The sequence below is a fragment of the Labrus bergylta genome, chromosome 6, assembly GCF_963930695.1.
Source record: "Labrus bergylta chromosome 6, fLabBer1.1, whole genome shotgun sequence".
Lineage (NCBI taxonomy): Eukaryota > Metazoa > Chordata > Actinopteri > Labriformes > Labridae > Labrus > Labrus bergylta.
Genome location: NC_089200.1, coordinates 3,314,247 through 3,333,602, shown reverse-complemented (window position 1 = coordinate 3,333,602; position 19,356 = coordinate 3,314,247). Strand labels below are relative to the sequence as shown.

Here is a 19,356-nt window from a genome sequence, read left to right as displayed (position 1 = left end):
ACGGCGACACAACGACACAAACACTTGAAGGAATCTTGGTGTTCATGTGTTACTTTTAATGACAGCTGTCCTTTTCTGTCGGAAAGGTATCCTTAAATGACTTCTTTCCCTGATTTCCAACTCTATCCACTATCCTATCCCTACAATAAAGGCCCAAAAAGCCCAAAAATAAATCTTAAAAAAATAATATATATATATATATATATATTTTTTTACTTGACCTTCAGGGGGGGCGGGAGGGGCCGTAATATAATGGTAGGGTAAACACTGCTAATTCAGGACGGAGTTCCCTTCATGACATCACAAAGGGCAGTAACTCCTCCCCCAGGTGGGTGACACTCCCACAGCTAGGTGTTTGTTCTGCCCTCTGAGTCTGCCTTCTCACTGTAAACAATAGGACATGGAGCGAGAAAGACCGCTTCCCCAAAGAGTCAACAATAAAGAGCCTATAATCTTTATTCTAGGAGTACACCCAAGCCCTTCCAGAGAGGGGGCGTGGTCAGACACAGCTCATTTACATATTTAAAGGTACAGACACAGAAACAGCCTGTTCTGAGCAGGGCTGAAATAGAGGGGTTTATAGGCATGATCAAATATAGGATCAGAGTGGATTTAGAACAAGAAACTTCACACACATGTTTTGAGGAGCTCTGAGAATTATTTAAACTGGTTGAAGAGGAGGAGGATATGTGACCTTTAATTCTTACACCCTAGCTCCTGGTAGGTGTGACGTCCTTTGTAAATACACAGTTGTCATGGTGAATACTTAATGAAGAAATGTGTGAGTTGTGATTATCATGTATTTTGCTTCTGTTGTGTTTTTTCAATGCTGTATTTTCAGTTTTTAGAATTAATGGATTTTATAAGAATGTGCTTCGCTTTGGATATTTAAAGTCCTCATTGTTCATGTGAAAATGTATTTGCTGTGTGACCTGAAAATTATATATTAAGATGCTCCTGTTTGCTCAAGCTGTGTTTAAGCTTTATACCAATAAATGAACAGTGTGCACACCAAGAAATTGTCTTGAAGTTGTTTGTTTCAGTGGTTTCACCTTCTTCAGTTCTAAACTATCGGGAGGACGGAGCTAGAAATGTAAGCCTCGTCAGATCATAAGCGTCCTAATTCTGCTAAAGCCTATCACACTAAACGATTTTATCATTACATTTAAAGAGACACACACACCAAAACGGAGCATTCTGAGAGAGCTGGTTTATACAGGATCACAAACATGACATGAATAACAATGTTCACATCCAGCACAAAGATTACATAGAAAACAAACACTAATTTCTAACATCAAATTCAAAGTCAAAGTCAACTTTATTGTCAATTTCAAAATATGCCAGACATACAGTGGAATCGAAACTTTGTTTGTCTCCGTCCCGCGGTACAATACAACCAAAATAAGGTAAAATAGATAAAATAAAATGAGGTAATCTTAAGATAAATAATATTTACAGTAATACATTCTAAATTGTGCAAAAGGTACAAAATGGTAAATAAAATAAATAAAAGAAAAGAAAATTGAAAGAAAAAGTAAACTTGTGCAATATGTGCAATGTGCAGTAAACTGAGTGTACTTTTGAATAGTTAGCTTCAGAGTTATTAGTCCAGAGTTCTTGGTGGCAAACGGGAGGGGGTTTCAACGTCCAGTGTTCGTGGGGGCAGAGGGGAGAGAAGGAAGAGAAGGGAGAGAGTTAAGCTTCCTGACAGCTTGGTGGAAGAAGCTGTTTCTCAGTCTGGTGGAGCCGGCCCGCAGGCTGCGGTACCGTCTCCCCGATGGCAGGAGGCTGAAGAGGCTGTGTGAGGGGTGGGTGGGGTCACGCACAATGCTGGTTGCTTTGTGGGTGAGGCGGGTACCGTAGAGGTCCAGAAGAGAGGGGAGTGGGACACCGATAATCCGTTCAACAGCCTTCACTGTGCGCTGCAGGGTCTTGCGGTTGGCAGCAGTGCAGCTCCCAAGCCACACAGTGATGCAGCTGGTCAGGATGCTCTCGATGGTGCCTCTGTAGAAGGAGCACATGATGGATGGGGGGGCTCGTGCTCTCTTCAGCTTGCGGAGGAAGTAGAGGCGCTGCTGGGACTTCTTGGCCAGTTATGTGGTGTTGGTTGTCCAGGAGAGATCCTCACTGATGTGAACCCCCAGGAACTTGGTGCTGCTCACTCTCTCCACAGCAGCACCGTCGATGGTCAGTGGGGGTTTAGGAGTGGGGACTCTCCGGAAGTCGACAACAACCTCCTTGGTCTTGTTGACGTTCAGGAAGAGGTTGTTGTCTCTGCACCACGTGGCCAGTTGGCTGACCTCCATCCAGTAGTGTGTCTCATTGTTGTTGAAGATGAGACCAACCACTGTTGTGTCAACGGCGAACTTCACAATGTGGTTTCTGCTGAAGGATGGAGCGCAGTCGTGGGTCAGCAGCGTGAAGAGCAGGGGGCTGAGCACACAACCCTGGGGGGCCCCAGTGCTCATGACGGTGGTTTTTGATGTGTTGCCGCCGACCCGCACTGTCTGAGGCCTCTCGCTGAGGAAGTCCAGCAGCCAGTCGCACAGGGAAGTGCTGAGCCCCAGCTGGTCCAGTTTGCTGATCAGCTGCTGAGGGATGATGGTGTTGAATGCTGAACTGAAGTCTATGAACAGCATTCTGACGTATAAGTTTTTGGTGTCCAGGTGGGTGAGGGCTGGGTGAAGAGCAGAACAGATGGCATCCTCGGTGGATCTGTTACCTTGGTATGCAGACTGGCTAACTTTTCAATGACTAACCTTTCAAAGCACTTCATGACGATAGGGGTCAGTGCAACATAATATAATATAATCCTTTTAATTATTAGAGTAAGTAATTTGGCAGAAATATTTGAGTTCAACAAACATAACTGGAAGAAATTAGCTCTTTAGACAGATTAACAACTTCACATACACTTTACTGCCTGGCTTTACAAGTAGCACAGGCGCCATCTGCGGGTAAACTAAGAGTATTACAAGATGGCGTCCATAAACTGATTCATCATCATGTTGCAGAGTACGGTGAATTTATAATCTGCCGCTCTCCTCTCCGAACACACGCACGCTGGCAAACTGATCATGTATGTATGAGTATTTTATTCAGCCATTATACATCTACAATCATTTTTAAACAATACAGACAGTTCAAACAGAGTCAACAGTCATGTGTTATGTAGCGACTGAAAAGGAAAAGGCAGAAGCAAAAAGCTTGAGATGCTTACGTCATCAACACGCAGGAGGAGCGTGAGCAATTAACAGGAAGGCCACCTACTGTCTGAGCCTTTTATTCACTTACTGTGTCAGGAAGAACATTTCACAGCAGCACATGTTCTGATCATGTGTGTCTTGGCACAGTGAAAGACTAACCATCAATCATGGCATGGATGAACCACTTGTTGCTCAAAACGAGCAACAGCAGAAGAGCAGTTCAAGTTATGTTGGTAGGAAATTTGTGTAATGTAGCACCAAACCCAAACTTTTATTTTGTATGCTCATGCTGAAATGCAAAAATAACGTGATTAAAGTTTCAAGTAACCATTAGAAAACCACTCAGTACTGGGTAGATATTGAGTACTTCTTCATCACATGTTGTAGAGTAGTGAATTATTATTTAACGGATAATGAAAGCTGGATAAACCACACAAATCTACCTGTTAACTAATGGTTACCTAGAGCCCTTTTCACATATGCACTCTGGATTATATCTAGTGGTTAGTTTCCCATTCGTCTCCCAGTAAGTATGCAAAATGTATGTACCTTATTGTAAAGTGTTACCCATGTATATTGTGACTTGTTGTATCTCTCCTGTTGATTCTCCATAACACACATTGTCTATATGCTGCATTCCTGTACTGACTCCGCCCCACTCCGGGCTCCGGCTCATCATTGATTGTGAATTGAAGTTTTGGGCTGAATCCTGGAATAAAAGGAAAACCGATGTTGAAAAATAAAAACCTCATACTCTGTCAGTGTAACAGGTTGATATTGACAGCATAAGACTTTCCCCAAAACACTTGTTTTTAATTTTATATCTTCTTTTGAGTTATACATTATTCTCCTGCCTGTTTATTTTGGAGTCTGTGTGTGTGTGCCCCAACTGCTTGGGGCCCCAGACCAGTAGGGGCCCCTCAGGGCTCACAAATGTAAACCAAAGCAGTGCCCCAAAATGACAGTAGGAAACCTCCCTAAGGGGGCCCCATCTGACAGCACTCACTGTTGTTGCCCTGCTAAGTGTCACATACATTATTGCTTTGAAAACCAAAATTTGTTTCTGAAAGTCAACAAAGTAAAATGAAGAGGAATAATCCCCAAGAGACTCTAGAATTACCACAGTGTGAGTGATGACGTCAGGAATGTGGTCAGAGCCGTTGACAGAATGGTCAGAGGAAGGTTAATGATGATTCACGCTCCGTCGATAAACACATTTTAAAGTATTTTTTTAGTTGTTTAGATGAAATCAAACTGTGGTTTTCAGTTACTGATCATATTCGATTCATCCCGTATCAGTTCTGTGGAGTTTTGAATAATATTCATAAAGTTATTCATTAGTCGTGAATGTTAAGGCTAATGTACTGAATGTTAAGCTAGCGTCTCGCGCAATAGGAAACCCCATAGTCACTCCGAGCTGCATCATTACCGGTGACGTCATCATTGTCTCACGTTTAGCAGCTTCACTTTTGTCTCCAAATTGTTTGTAACTTTACAAACCGATCTATGTAGCCATTTATCCACGACCTATAGTTGTCATGGTAACAGTTGAATAAACAAACTAGACAACGGGCTGCAGACACTCAGGCTCCATCAAAATCTAGTAATATTACTGTACCTTTTGAGTCTGCGTGGTTCCTCATCTTCTCACAGCGTCTCTGCCGGCTTCCTCACCCTTTGTTTGTCAACAAATGCACGTGGTGTCAGAGGGGGAGGCGTGACCGTTTTTATGACACTGCAGTTGCACTCAGAGACCTCCTGATGGCGCCAAAGCGCATCAAAACTGACAACATTCAATGCTCTAAATCTCACGCATTGGGAGTGAGAGACACACATTTCAACCTGTTCACACGCTCACACGCCACACCTTGTATTTCTCACGCATAAATTACCAGGATAACGCCCACCAAGTTGCGCCGCTATTTTTTTAACAGTGAAACAGATATGAATCAAGTGGGTTTCCCATAGAGATCAGAAGGAGCTTGCCACGCACCAGTTAATAAAAAAAAATATATATATATATATATATATATATATATATATATATATTTATATAGCTACCCCAACAACCAATCAATAAATAGCATTGCTGTATCCGGGTAAGATTTAGATATTCCCGCTACAACAACGCTACATTCTGGTTACAAAGAAGACGCTCGCACTTTGATTCAGACGCTCGCTGAAGTACAGACTGACCGACGTGGGAGAGGACCGTTATATTTACAGTCTATGGAGAAGAGGACCATATGGTATTAATACAGTAAGTCATCTCATCATTTGATTTCTGTATGTTGGGGAATATTGTGTCCAGTCAGCTGGTAATCAGTAATATTAGCTAACAGTTTGACCAGAGTGTGTGAACTAGACAGCCAGTTGAATTCTTGCTAATTTCAGCAGCTATTCTGACACCTGTTTTTTAGTCCTAGATCAGGAGGTCGCAGGTCCCAACCATGCATACCACGTATGCAAAAGCGACCTGTTTTACATAACTGTCCCATTTGCCCCCACGAGAGAGCAACATCTTAGCAAGCTGGTCAATCAGAGTACGATTATGGCGTTCCACCATTCCGTCCGACTTCGGATTGTATGCCATGGTGCATGTTTTCTTGATCCCCAACATCTGACAGAGACCCTGAATCACGTCCGCCTCAAACTGGCGGCCGTGGTTGGTGTGCAGGACCTCAGGGACTCCATGCAGCAAAACATAATCCTCAAAAAGACAGTGAGCAACCGTGTGAGCAGTCTGGTTTGGAAGGGTGTACACATTAACAAACTTAGTAAAATAATCCTCCACAACCAGCACGTACCTATTCCCCCGAGATGTCACAGGCAGTTCCAGAATATCTGCTGCCACCCGTTGCAGAGGGCAGTCAACCAGAGATCCCCCCATGGGATGTCTTGACATGAACCTGCAGTTCGGAGTTAGTGCAGCAGAGAGAATAAGCAGTCTGTAGGTCAGATTATGTTCCTGGTGAGACCGGAGAGCAGTCCACTGAGCCCACAACGTGGTCTGTTGTCGCCCCAACAGAGCCAGGGGAAACGGGCCTGCGGGAAAGAGCGTCCGCATTTTTATGGCTAGGGCCGTTCTTGTGCATAATGGTCCAGTTGAAAGGGTCCAACTCCAGCACCCAGCGACCCCTCCGTCCTGTGGGGCTATTATCAATGGCCATGTGCCTGAGCCCCAGCAATGGGCGATGATCAATCACAATTGTAAAGGCAGACAGTCCCACATAATGTCTAAACTCATGCACAGCCCACACCACGGCCCACAGCTCCCACAGCTTCAAAGGTGGACCAGCGCTTCTGTGCATGCGTGAGAGCCTGGCTGGCATAGACAATGACCCTTTCCAAGCCGTCCACATCCTGTGCCAACACCGCCCCCAACAGAGTCCTTAGATGCATCCGTATAGACTTTGAACGGGAGTGCAAAGCTGGGCAATGTGACCACTGGAGAAGAATTTTTCCCAGCGAAGCGGTTAAGTGGGGCTGCAAATTGTGAAAAATTCTTCACAAATTGCCTGTAATATAAACAGAGACCCACAAAAGCTCTAACCTCAGAAGGAGAGCGGCTTTAACACCACGTGATCCCTGGCAAAGTGGCACTTGCCAGGATTTAGCTTCAGGCCCGCAGACTTTATCCTGGTCAAGACCTCCTCCAGGTTGGCGAGGTGGTCCCTGAATGTGCGACTGTATATCAATATATCATCCAGATACACTATGCAGATGTGCCATGGCAGACCTCTGAGGATCAGCTCCATCATGCGCTGGAAGGTGGCTGGTGAATTAGTCGGACCCATCGGCATGGCCCTCCATTGGTACAAGCCACGGCCAGTTGTGAAGGCGGTCTTCTCACGGTCCTCAACCACCTCCACCTGCCAGTAGCCGTTAGAGAAGTCGAGGGTGCTGAACCAGGAAGAGCCGGAGAGGGCATCAAGGCTGTCATCAACATCACTCAGTTACAGGGGGAAACAAGTGGTGTCACATCAGTCTCCTGAACTGGGTAGAATTCACCCAAGTGAAGACCCTGTTTAAGCTCAAAAGCTCTACCAGTGGGCTTGAGGACACGAGCCACAGTCACACCATCTTTCACCCTGGTCACTGTGTGAGCTACCACCAGTCCAGTCATCTCAGGAATGTTGGGCTCCAAATAGCCGTCAAGGCCTGCAGTGGGAACGCTGGCCCCCGTGGGGTAACGGACGTTGCCTGGCACCAAGGCTTCGCTCAAGCGGGGAATGGTCACCACATCAGCTCGGGACACATTACAGCAGCCAGGTACAAGCGTATCCAGCATTTGTTCATTTACTGCACGAGAGTCAATGTAATTCTTCCTCAGGGGCGTGCTCCGCAGGGCAGGGACAGACATGCGAATGCTCTCACTGATCAATGACACAGTGGCCCCAGAGTCCACCAGCACAGCCACCTCAGTTCCTTCAACCACCCCCCTTACATAAGAAGTGGGGCGGTCTAAAGTTTGACTGGCATCCCCACTCACCACAGGTGCAGCTGCAGCGTCCCCTTGAAGGTGAGCGGAACAATTGCTCTCGTCTATCATTTTTCCCAGCTCTCAGTCTTTGATTTTCATCACAAATCTCTTTCATTTCCATCCTCATGAAGCACATCTCATCTGTCAATTTATTTACAGCTCGCTGCAGATTATCCGTCACTGACACAGACTGCACAGTTGAAGTTCCTACAGGTAGCTGGGTGACCAGATAGGTACTCACACATTCTCTCTGGCATTTTCCCAACACTTCGCAATGGTCAAAGCTTCCTCCAAATCCGTAGCACCCTGCTCAAGACACTTGGCTTTCAGCACCGGATCCAGGCCAGCAAGGAAGCGACGAAACTTCTCCTCTCTCCGTGCAACGGCCCCATAATCCGGGAACGCCTCCGCGACGAGTCGGCTCACATCAGCTGCATACAACTCCAAGGTCTCCCCGGGAGCTCATGCTCGAGCAGATAAGTTAGCTCTGAAGCGGTCCATATACTGTCTCTGCCCAAAAGCTATCCCCAATCTCTCTTTAACAGCAGCATAGTCCGACTTAACTGCTTCAGGAAGGCTGTCCCACAGCAGAAACGCCGATTTGCACAGTCGGGTGGGGAGGATGGCCACCAGCTCATCATTATAGTCGCTGCCGCAGCCCAGGGCCGCTCTGACCGCCACCTCCAACTGTCTCACCCAGCCAAGGAAACTCTGGTTTCCATCGCCGGCAAAAGGAGTAGGCAGGTCAACACAAACATCTCTGCCGGGCGAACTGCCGGTAATTCTCCCTGTGCCGGGTTTCAAAGGGTCGTCATAACCGCACCACATGTCCGCTACTTAGTAACGTTACGCTGCTCAACAGGTTAGCGGGCTAGCTATACTGAGGAAGCTAAGCTAATGAACGGCAGCGTGAACGTAGACGGCACGGCAAAACAAAGATTAACCGGTAACCGACAGAAAGAACCACCGCTGCCACCAATGTAACAGAGCTTTCTGGGTTCGTCGGACCGGATACACTTAATGAGAAAACAATAAACGACACATAAGCGGAGTGCTTCTTTATCTACGGCTTCCACTTTATTACACACAAACCTGTGTACCGCAAACAGGATAACAACAACAACAACTGCTTTACAGCAGCTACGATAACTCTCTAGGGACACTTCTACATGCATTCGTACGCTGACACTTTGCATGAAAGTATTTTCATTTAATTATCGAATAGGCTATGCCTTTTCACATATAGGCTATCTAATTGTTGTTGCTGACGTGGGCTATTGAAACAGAAGCACAATTATTCCCTTGCAATTTGGATGTTTTTGTAAGTCACTCATGTGTCTAAAGATTCTTTGTGAATACGGGCCCTGGCCTAGTCTTTTTTTGAAATAGGCTGGACCATTTTTGTGCAGATACAGAAAATGAAATGTCAAATGCAAAGTCAATTTTAGTCAGTCGGCCACTTTTAATCATAATATTTCATTATATTTTATATCCTGGCCATGCATAGTATTAATAATAACTTTGTCTGTTTCAAAGATGTCAGGGAAGAGGCAAATGAGCATTCTTTCATGCTTCGCTCTGAAGGGTCAGCTCCCTAAAAAGGCTGCCAGGTCAGAGGAGGAGACTGTGGAGAAGGCAATAGTGGAGGCAGTAGATGAGGCAGTGGAGGAGACTGTGGAGGAGGCAGTGGAAGAAATGAAGGAGGAGGCAGTGGAGGAGACAGCTAGGGTGTCAGTAGGGGAAGAGTCAGTGAAAGAGATGGTGGAGGACACCATAGAGTAGACAGTGGAGAAGCCACTGGAAAAAGGGAAAAAGAGAGGAGTATGTGGAGCGGCCACCTATAGGTGTTCCTTGAATGGTCAACCCAATGGCCAGTCTTCACAATCGGAACTACCAGCTCCTACTACTGGTGCTCTATCTGCAGGCAAGAGAACTCCTGTGCCCATCAAGGCATGAGGGACGTAGGCAGGCATGTAGAAGGCAAGGGACATCGAACCAAAGAAACGGCTCTAAACTTAACTGCTGAGGGAAAATGGCAGTATTTACATACATGGATGCCCCTGCCATATTATTCACAACACTGCCAAACATGCAGGGCAGAGGTTTTTGGAAGTAAGTTCAAACATTTACACTTAATATTACCAATCTGTTAAGTCCAATGCCAAGTAAAAATGTTTGCTGTATAGTGTTGTAATAAATCTTTGATTTCATGTTTTGCAGATATCCGGATTTGATCCAGAGGATCTGACTGTGGATGTTGGGTACTGGTTCAAGGGCAGCACCAACCGTAAAGGTTACCTGGCAGGTTTGTGATTCAAACAGCTCTAGTGTTATAAAACAAAATGCATTGCAACATTTTTTATTTGTTTGCTATTGATGTTATATATATTTTACAGAATTTTGTGACTTCCATGGGAGCGAGTACATGGAAATGCTGCTGCACATTTCAGTGCGATGGTTAAGCCTGGTGGATGCATTTTCCAACCCCCTGACAGAAGTCTATCTCCTCTTCTTTCAAGCAACGCTGCCAATGTTCTCCACACTGAACCTTCTACTCCAGAGAGAAAAGTCCTCCATCTTCCTGCTCCATGGAGAGGTAAAATGGAAAGGTTGGGCTATCCTGCTGCCCAGTATGTCTGCCTATTTTTTCATTGGCTGATATGTCCTTTTTCGAGTAATACATGGAAATCTTTTATGAACTACAATTTTGCAGATGACGAAGTTCATCTTGAAACTGTGTGCAAGGTTCATGAAGCCGATAGCACTACAGGGCCGACAAGTCCATGACATCCTCTACAATGACACTAAACCAACTGCCAGGTAATGCTTTCAAGTCTCATAAGGAGATAAACCTGTATGCTCATTGTCCAAAAATACACTTTTTTTGTGAAGATTGTTGTTATGAGTTGAGTGAGATCTCTGATGTGATGGAAAGGGCATAAAATGTACATGTAGTCTATGGGTAAAACCCATAGATATTGTTTGAACTACTTTTACTTTTACTTTTTACTTTCTTTTCTCTCTCTGATAGGAGAAAAGCTGAATGTTGGCTTCACCACCAGAGCTACCCTCAACAGGCTCCTTGAGGCTGGAGACATCACACCTCAGGAGGTGCAGCTATTGCAGCAGGCAGCACTGGCGTTTCTGATCAAACACCTACAATAAACAACACTAACCATAATCACACACACACCGCACACACACACACACACACACACACACACACACACACACACACACACACACACACACACACACACAGTCACACTTGAGAGCCCTGCAACATATTGAGGCTTTAACTTTTAATTCTTAAGAAATGAAGAAATGAAAGTCACATAACATCCTGCTGATAAGGAAAGTGCCACGCCTCTATCACAGACATTTAAAGCTGCTGCTACTGCATCATCACATCATCCACACTAGAGAGCTAAACCTGGAGTGACTGTAACCAGAGAGCAACATCAAGAGGAAACATCTGCTCGACTAAGTCATCTTCAGAAAACGACTGAGAGGAAGAAACAGTAGAAAGATGAGGTGAGTATCTGACTTGCATACGAATGTTTACATGTTTTTAATTTATTAATTCCAAACCCTTTCCTTTTAGTCTTTTTCTTCCCCTTTAGCTTCATTATTTTAGTGTTTCATACGTTTACTTTTCTCACTTTGTTGCTTTTGTGACATTTTGTTTGTCTGGGGTAAAATAATAATAATACATTTTATTTATAAGTTTCAATTTCAAGACACTGTACATTTGTTAAAAAGACAGAAGGATCAGAACAGTAAGGACAGACTAACAGACATTACAACATTACACACAAATCATAAATAAAACAACATGAAGGTGCAGCGACAGATAAACAGATCACACATCACAATCATAGATTAAAAGCTTATTTGGAGAGGTGAGTTTTGATTAGTGATTTGAATGTAGAAGGGTCAGTGCAGTGTTGAATGTGTGTAGGGAGTGAGTTTCCAGAGGGAGGGGGCAGCTATGGAGAAGGCTCTGTCCCCCCAGGTTCGTTGCTTGGTTCTAAGTGGGGGAGACAGGAGGTCGGCTTTTAAAGAATGGAGGCTGCGTGCAGGAGTGTGAGGGTGAACTGTGAGATAGGAGGGGACCTGGTGGTTAAGGGCTTTATGTGTAAGGAGCAGGATTTTGAATTGGATACGGTACGAGACAGGTACCCAGTGGAGATATGTAGGACAGGGGTGAGGGGTTCACTGGATCGGGTGTGGGTGAGACGGGGTGCAGCACAGTTCTGGATGTATTGGAGTTTATTAAGGACTTTGGATGATCATTTTTAGAAACAGAAGGGTATCAAGTGTATCACATTAAGCTAATATTAATAAAAACAAGTTAAAGATGGATTTTGATAAACTGTTGTCTGTCGGTGAGGTAGGATTTTAACCAGGAAAGAGCAGTGCCAGTGAAGTTGAGTGAGTGTTCTAAGCTGGATAGAAGAATACTGTGGCTGATGGTGTCAGGGGCTGCAGTGAAGAGGTGCATTGTGTAATGGAAAATGTATTTTGCTGATGTGTTAAAATAAAACTGTGACAGTTGCTGTCACATATTGCTGAAATATCGCTGTTCAGATTGCACCAAGCCCATATCCTGTTAATCCTCTGAGGCCTTTGCGTAAACCTCTGCACAGGAAGTACATGTTAAGAACAAACAACCCCACTGGTTCAATAGAAATCAGGACGTTGTGTAAAATGAAAAGATAAAGCACGAGAGGGAAGGATCGGTATCGGCAGGCGATGGTGTACTACTATAATACCTCGTCAGGTGAAAGTTTCTCTAAATTTTGAAGCAGAGGTCTCCAGTGAGTGTAAAACCTATCAGAGCACCCTCTAAGAGTGAATTTAATTTTCTCTAACTTAAGGAGAAATAAGACATCGTGCAGCCATGCTTTGAAGGAGGGGGGTTGTGAAGATTTCCATGAGAGAAGGATCTTCCTGCGGGCAATCAAAGAGGCAAAAGCAATAACATTGTCCTGAGTGGTCGAGGTGACAAGGTCGTCAGGAGACCTCCCGAAAATAGCTATATGCAGGGATGGATTGATGTTTAGACCTAAAATGTCGGAGATGGGCTTAAAGAAGGATTGCCAATAATTAACTAATTTAGAACAGGACCAAAACATGTGAGTCAGGTTGCAAGGAGCCTGGGAGCATCTACCACAAGTTTCATCGATTGTATCTGGAAATATTCTGGAGAGTTTATATTTGCTGTAATGAAGTCTGTGGAGCACTTTAAACTGGATGAGAGACAGCCTAGCGCAGCTAGAAGATGAGATGATGAGATGAGATTCAACTTTATTGTCATTACACATATACAAGTATAGAGTAACGAAATGAGGTTTGGCATCTCACCAGAAGTGCAACAAGCAGAAAGTGCAAGAATCTGTGTTATGTACAGTAATTACAAAATTTACAGAAAAAGTGAATTATTGGGTATATATGGCTGGATTAATGGGATGCTATGAATATAAATAAATACTATAAATATAAGGATATTTTTAGGATTATAATATACAGATTAAGGTGCAGTGAGCATGCTATACTAGATTACAGATAATATACAGAATATGGACATATTGTACAGGTCGATAACTTATTGAGGTGATATGAACATACTATATAATAATACAGGTGGATGAGAGATGTGTGTGTATGACCAGGAGGAGTGGTGGGGGGACGATGGGTGTGAGGTGATGTGCAGGGGAAAGGGGGCGGAGTTCGGAAGGTGAGATAAAGTTCAGAGTTTGGGGGGCAGAGTTCAGTAGAGAGACAGCTCTGGGGAAAAAGCTGTTCTTCAGTTCAGTTCAGATCTTTATTGTCCCTGGAAGGGAAATTTGATTTGCAACAGTGGACACAAAAACACGACAGATAAACAGACATAAGTTGAGCAACACAACGTGATGAAATACAACCAAGAAATATAAAATATAAAAACTCACTGTTCGTTGAGAAGTTTCACTCAAATGGTATAAATAAATACATGTGCTTGCTCTGCTTGAAAGTGCAGTCAAGGATTTAAAGAAGATTAAGAGCATTAATTGCAAGAGGAACATATGAAAATTTAGATCTGTTTGCCTTAGCCCTGGGCAGCCTGTACCTCCGACCTGAGGGGAGAAGAACAAATTCCTCTAAGAGAGGATGGTCAGAGCTGGACAAGATAGACTTTGCTTTTCTAACAACTTATCTGTTCCAGATTTCTGACAATGAAAGCTGCTGAGCGCCGATTATTTTACTGGCTGTATTGACAATATTGGAAAGACGATTTTTGTTCTGAACAGAAAGGTTACCATACCATGAGATAAAACAAAAGGTTAAAATTGACTCTATAAAAGAGCGGTAGAATAAAACCATCAGTGTCTTGTCCACATTAAAAGTGTTCATTCTGCGCAGAAAGTAGAGTCTCTGAAAGCCCTTTTTGCAGATTGCATCTGTGTTCTTGTCAATCACAGTGCCCAGGTACTTGTAACACTCAACATTCTCCACAGGTGTACCTTTGATCATAGGCGGGAAGGTTGAGTGGGAGATTTTCCGAAAATCAATGACCATCTCTTTTGTTTTTTTGACATTGATCTTTAAGAAGTGGCGGTCGCACCACTCCACAAAGTCCTTCACAACAGGCCCGTGATCGACGTCTCCATCCTGGAGCAGACTGATTAGAACAGTATCGTCTGCAAACTTCAGGAGATGCCTGTTGTCATAGGTGCTCCTACAGTCATTTGTATATAAAATATACAATAAAGGGGACAGGACACACCCCTGTGGTGAGCCTGTGGATGACAGCCACTTCTCGGATAGGGCACCATTTGCCCTGACTGCCTGAGGCCTGCAAGTTAAAAAGTTCAAGATCCATTTCACCAACCCAGCATCAAGGTTAAAATGGGACAGCAGTTTCTTTTCTAAAATGTGGGGTTGGATTGTATTAAAAGCTGAGGAGAAATCTACAAATAAAAGCCTTGCATGTGTTTTTATACCCTCGAGATGTTTATATGAATAGTTAAATAGAGTAATAGTGGCATCAGCCACACCTCTGTTTGACTGATATGCAAAGTGCATCGGGTCAAGCAGGCCCTGAACATGATTGGTCAGAACTCTTTTGACCAATTGTTCAAAAGTCTACATTACTACTGAAGTCAGAGCCACATCCCTCAGGTCATTTAGCTCTTTGGGAGATTTGTTCTTAGCCACAGGTACAACAATAGAATCCTTCCACAGCTTGGGGACCTTGTGCACAGTAAATGACAAGTTGAAAAGATCTGTAAAAACATCACATAACTGATCTGCACATACTTTAAGAAATTTGCCAGTGATCATATCTGGTCCGGGACGAGCAGTGAGCTATAAATCAGGTTGTTTCTGGTCGATTATACACTGACGACATTAGAAAACAGACGAATAAAGACAGACCACTACTGCTAGTCGCAACTCGCGCAGCGCCATAGACTAAATGATCAGTCTGCTGGTTCTGGTCCGGAGGCTTCTGAAGCGCCTACCGGAGGGCAGGAGGGTAAACAGTCTGTGGGCAGGGTGGGAGGAGTCTTTAAGGATGCTGTGAGGTCGCCGCGGACAGCGTTTTTTTTGGACGTCCTCAATGACAGGAAGTGGACACCTTGTGATACGCTGGGCGGTTTTTACCACCCGCTGTAGCGCCTTACGGTCTGTGACAGAGCAGTTTCCGTACCAGACTGTGACACTGCTGGTCAGGATGCTCTCGATCACACAGCGGTAGAAGTTCATCGGTACAGCTGAAGACTGGTGGTGTCTATTCAGTGTCCTCAGGAAAAAGAGGCGTTGAAGAGCCTTCTTAACCAGACTGGAGGTGTTAGTGTTAGATGAATTAACAGACCCAAGAGATTTTTCCAGAAATCCTCAGAAAGGTTGGTTTGTAATTCGATTTCCCAATCAGCCTTGATCTTATTTACCACGGACTCGTTAGTTGTGAACAGGAGGTCATAAAGGTAGGAAACCTGACCTTTGGGCAAGACTCTTGCCTTGAGTGCCAGATCAATGCCACTGGAGTTTGGAACTTGAGGGAATGCCGGTGAGTGGGTCCTAGCAACATCACGGAGCTGAAAATATAAAAAAAAAAGTCGGAGCTATTTAAATTGAATGCAGAACGTAATTGTTCGAAACTGGCAAAAACATCATTAATGTATAAGTCACCCAGACAGCGCAGGCCATTCCTCTCCAAAGATGTAAATCGTGGGTCAATCCTAGCTGGTATAAAAAGGTGATTATTACGTATGGGCGTTGCTTTAGGGAGGGAAAGCCACCCAAAGTGTCGTCTAATTTGTGACCATACAATGTTTAGAATTTTAACTGCAGTACTCATTTAAATACTAGGTGTCTGAGTTACATATTGCTCCTTTAAAACATCTTATTTTCTTCATGGGAGATGAACAGTAAACATCCAAACATAGCACACTTCAAAGCAAAAAACTAGCTGCTGATGTGTTTAAATGTTTGTTTTTGTATTCTCCATCAGTGCTGCTCAGAGTCAAACCACACTGGAGTCCCTGCAGTGCCATTTCACCTGGGACCTGGACCGCAGCAGGCCGAAACTTTTACGTCTCACAGACAAGATGGAGGACTTCAGCACAGAGGAGGGAAATAGATGGCTGGGCCACATTTACAACCTGTGGGGGTTCATTCAGTATAAGATGGGGTTAAATGAAGAGGCTAACAGTTTGTTCCATAAAGCTGCAGAGACCCTCAACAAGCTGAGAGATGCAGATGAGGGTCCTTGGTTAGTGGTGAACTACGGGAACCTGGCCTGGCTGCACCACCACCTGGGAGATCAAGCAGAGAGTCAGGCTTACCTGTCAAAGGTTGATGCCCTGATGGAAAAATACCCATCTCCATCACAGGACGACCTCCATCCAGAGATCTGCGCTGAAAAGGCCTGGACCCTGATGTTCTTCGGAGAGGATAAGAAGCTGGTTGTTGATTACTACGAGAAAGCTGCCAGGATGCAGCCGGACATGGTGGATTGGAACACCAGCTATGTCATATGGTTAAAGAACGCCCAAAACTTCAGTGACCCAATGCTGGACCCTGACCTCTTGGAGAAAATGAGACAAGCCAAGGAACGGGATCCAGAGAACTTGTACCTCGCTGCGCTCTACCTTGACCAACGTGCTGATGAAGGAGAAAACATTCGAGATGAAGTCCGTGAGTTGGCTGGAAATGTGAGCACTCTGTGCTGCAGTGGCAGTGGCATGTGGGCCTTACTAAACCTTTACATAAAATACATATCAGTTGATGAGGCCATTGATTTGGCAGAGAAAGTTCTGAAAGAACATCCAGATGTGTGTTATCTGAAGAAATTAGTTGCGCTCTGCTACAGATGGAGGATCATTTATAAAAGCAGTAGTTCCCCAGAACAAAGCATGATGGACAGAGCAATCACTCTCCACGAGGAGCTGCTCTCTCTTTACCCTCACTCTTCACTCAGAAACGAAACAGACCTCGCAACTATCTATGCAAAGTCACATCACAGCAAGGCCAAAGCTGAGCAGATATTTCAGAAACTGCTCAAAAATGAACCTGCAGAACCTGAAGACAAACAGATGCTATACAACAAATATGCAAATCATTTATACTTTAATCTAAATGACTCCCACAGATCGACACAGTATCACATGAAGGCAGCAGCAATACCAGAAATATCCTTCAGCCGTGAGAACAGCATCAGAATCCTGGAGAAGACTAAAGACAGAGGCATAATGTGCAGAGAAATAGAGGAGTTTCTCAGAAATCTGCAAGAGCCAAGGAAGTCCAGATGGGGAGGCAAATTTAGGGGGGACAATTTTGTCCAAGCAAAAAAAAAATAATAATAATTCTACAAAGGCGTATTGCTTTCACACGTGGTAATAAAGAGCAACAGAATCCTGGAGAAGAATGAAAAACAGGAGGGGGCCAATTCTGCCAGGGCGTCCAAAAAATAAGGATAAAAACTAACTAAAAACAAATGTCTTGCCATACAAAACTATTTGAAATAAATTAAAGGAAGGTTTACTTTTATTATTTTCTCTTTTAAGTCTCACATTTAACAATAGGTTAAAAAAAACTCAAGTTAAAATTAGGATTTTATTTTAGAATTAAGTCTTGCTTTTCATTTAAGGCCAAAAAAACACTTGTTGCTGCCACTTTTATGTCAGTGCTAAACTATGGCGATGCTCTTTACGTGCACGCATCCTGGCAAAGCCTACATGCGTTGGATACTGTCTACCATGGGGCACTGAGGTTTATCACCAATCTAAAAGCCCTTACTCACCACTGCTCCTTGTATGCTCGGGTTGGTTGGACTGCCTTGTCTGCACGTAGACTAAATCACTGGCATTTTTATTTATAAGGGTATTCTCGGTCTGCTTCCATCCTACCTACAGAGCTACATATAAAGTAATGGAAGTTACCATCTTCACCTTCTTACCATCCCTAAAGCCCGTACGGAATTAGGAAAAAGGGCGTTCAAGTATGCTGCTCCCTCTTCTTGGAATCGGTTGCAAGATACTCTAAGTCTTCGGGAGCTGGTTTCCTTGAATGTTTTTAAAGGTGGTCTTAATGATCTGGAGGCAGAAATATCTAACTGTAGATTTTTTAGCTAACTCGTATTGTCCTTTTTGATCGCTTTGTTGCTCATGACTTATGACAGATTCTGGTGAACTGGTTCTTTTTGTGATTCCTGTATTTATGTCCATTGTTGTTAAGTGTTTTATGTCTGAAACCCTGTAATTGTGCTGCTGCCTGTCTTGGCCAGGATGCTCTTGTAAAAGAGATTTTTAATCTCAATGAGACTTTTTCCTGGTTAAAAAAAAAATATATATATATTTTCTTAATTATTTTTATTTTTGGGCTTTTATGCGTTTATTTAGAGATAGGACAGTAAATAGAGTTAGAAACAGGGGAGAGAGAGAGAGCGAGAGAGTTGGGAATGTCTTACTAATTCAGGACGGAGTTCCCTTCATGACATCACAAAGGGCAGTAGCCCCTCCCCCAGGTGGGTGACACTCCCACAGCTAGGTGTTTGTTCTGCCCTCTGAGTCTGCCTTCTTACCGTAAACAATAGGACATGGAGCGAGAAAGACCAAGTACACCCAAGCCCTTCCAGAGACAGGGCGTGGTCAGACACAGCTCATTTACATATTTAAAGGTACAGACACAGAAACAGCCTGTTCTGAGCAGGGCTGAAATAGAGGGGTTTATAGGCATGATCAAATACAGGATCAGAGTGGATTTAGAACAAGAAACTTCACACATGTTTTTGGAAGTTCTGAGAATTTTTTTAACTGGTTGAAGAGGAGGAGACTATGTGACCTTTAAATCTTACACCCTAGCTCCTGGTAGGTGTGACGTCCTTTGTAAAACACGGTCGTCATGGTGAATATTTAATGAAGAAATGTGTGAATTGTGATTATCATGTATTTTGCTTCTGTTGTGTTTTTTCAATGCTGTATTTTCAGATTTTAGAATTAATGGATTTTATATGAATGTGCTTCGCTTCAGAAATTTAAAGTCCTCATTGTTCATGTGAAAATGTATTTTCTGTTACCTGAAAATTATATATTAAGATGCTCCTGTTTGCTCAAGCTGTGTTTAAGCTTTATACCAATAAATGAACAGTGTGCACACCAAGAAATCGTCTTGAAGTTT

At 43.8% G+C, this 19,356-nt stretch overlaps 1 protein-coding gene across 1 annotated transcript; it reads left to right on the top strand.

The window, feature by feature from the left end:
• Positions 1 to 13,349: 13,349 nt before the first annotated feature.
• LOC136179465 (interferon-induced protein with tetratricopeptide repeats 1-like) lies at positions 13,350 to 19,333 on the top strand. The gene is made up of 2 exons (XM_065956295.1): positions 13,350 to 13,432; positions 16,190 to 19,333. The coding sequence occupies exons 1-2, from the start codon at positions 13,350 to 13,352 to the stop codon at positions 17,535 to 17,537; spliced, it is 1,431 nt and encodes a 476-aa protein (XP_065812367.1). The 3' UTR covers positions 17,538 to 19,333.
• Positions 19,334 to 19,356: the final 23 nt, after the last annotated feature.

Excerpts from the sequence above, each read along its gene's own strand:
- LOC136179465 (XM_065956295.1), top strand. The coding sequence starts at position 13,350 with ATGTGTGTGTATGACCAGGAGGAGTGGTGGGGGGACGATGGGTGTGAG. Across the intron at positions 13,433-16,189 it reads AAGGGGGCGGAGTTCGGAAG|TGCTGCTCAGAGTCAAACCA; the intron begins GTGAGATAAAGT and ends ATTCTCCATCAG.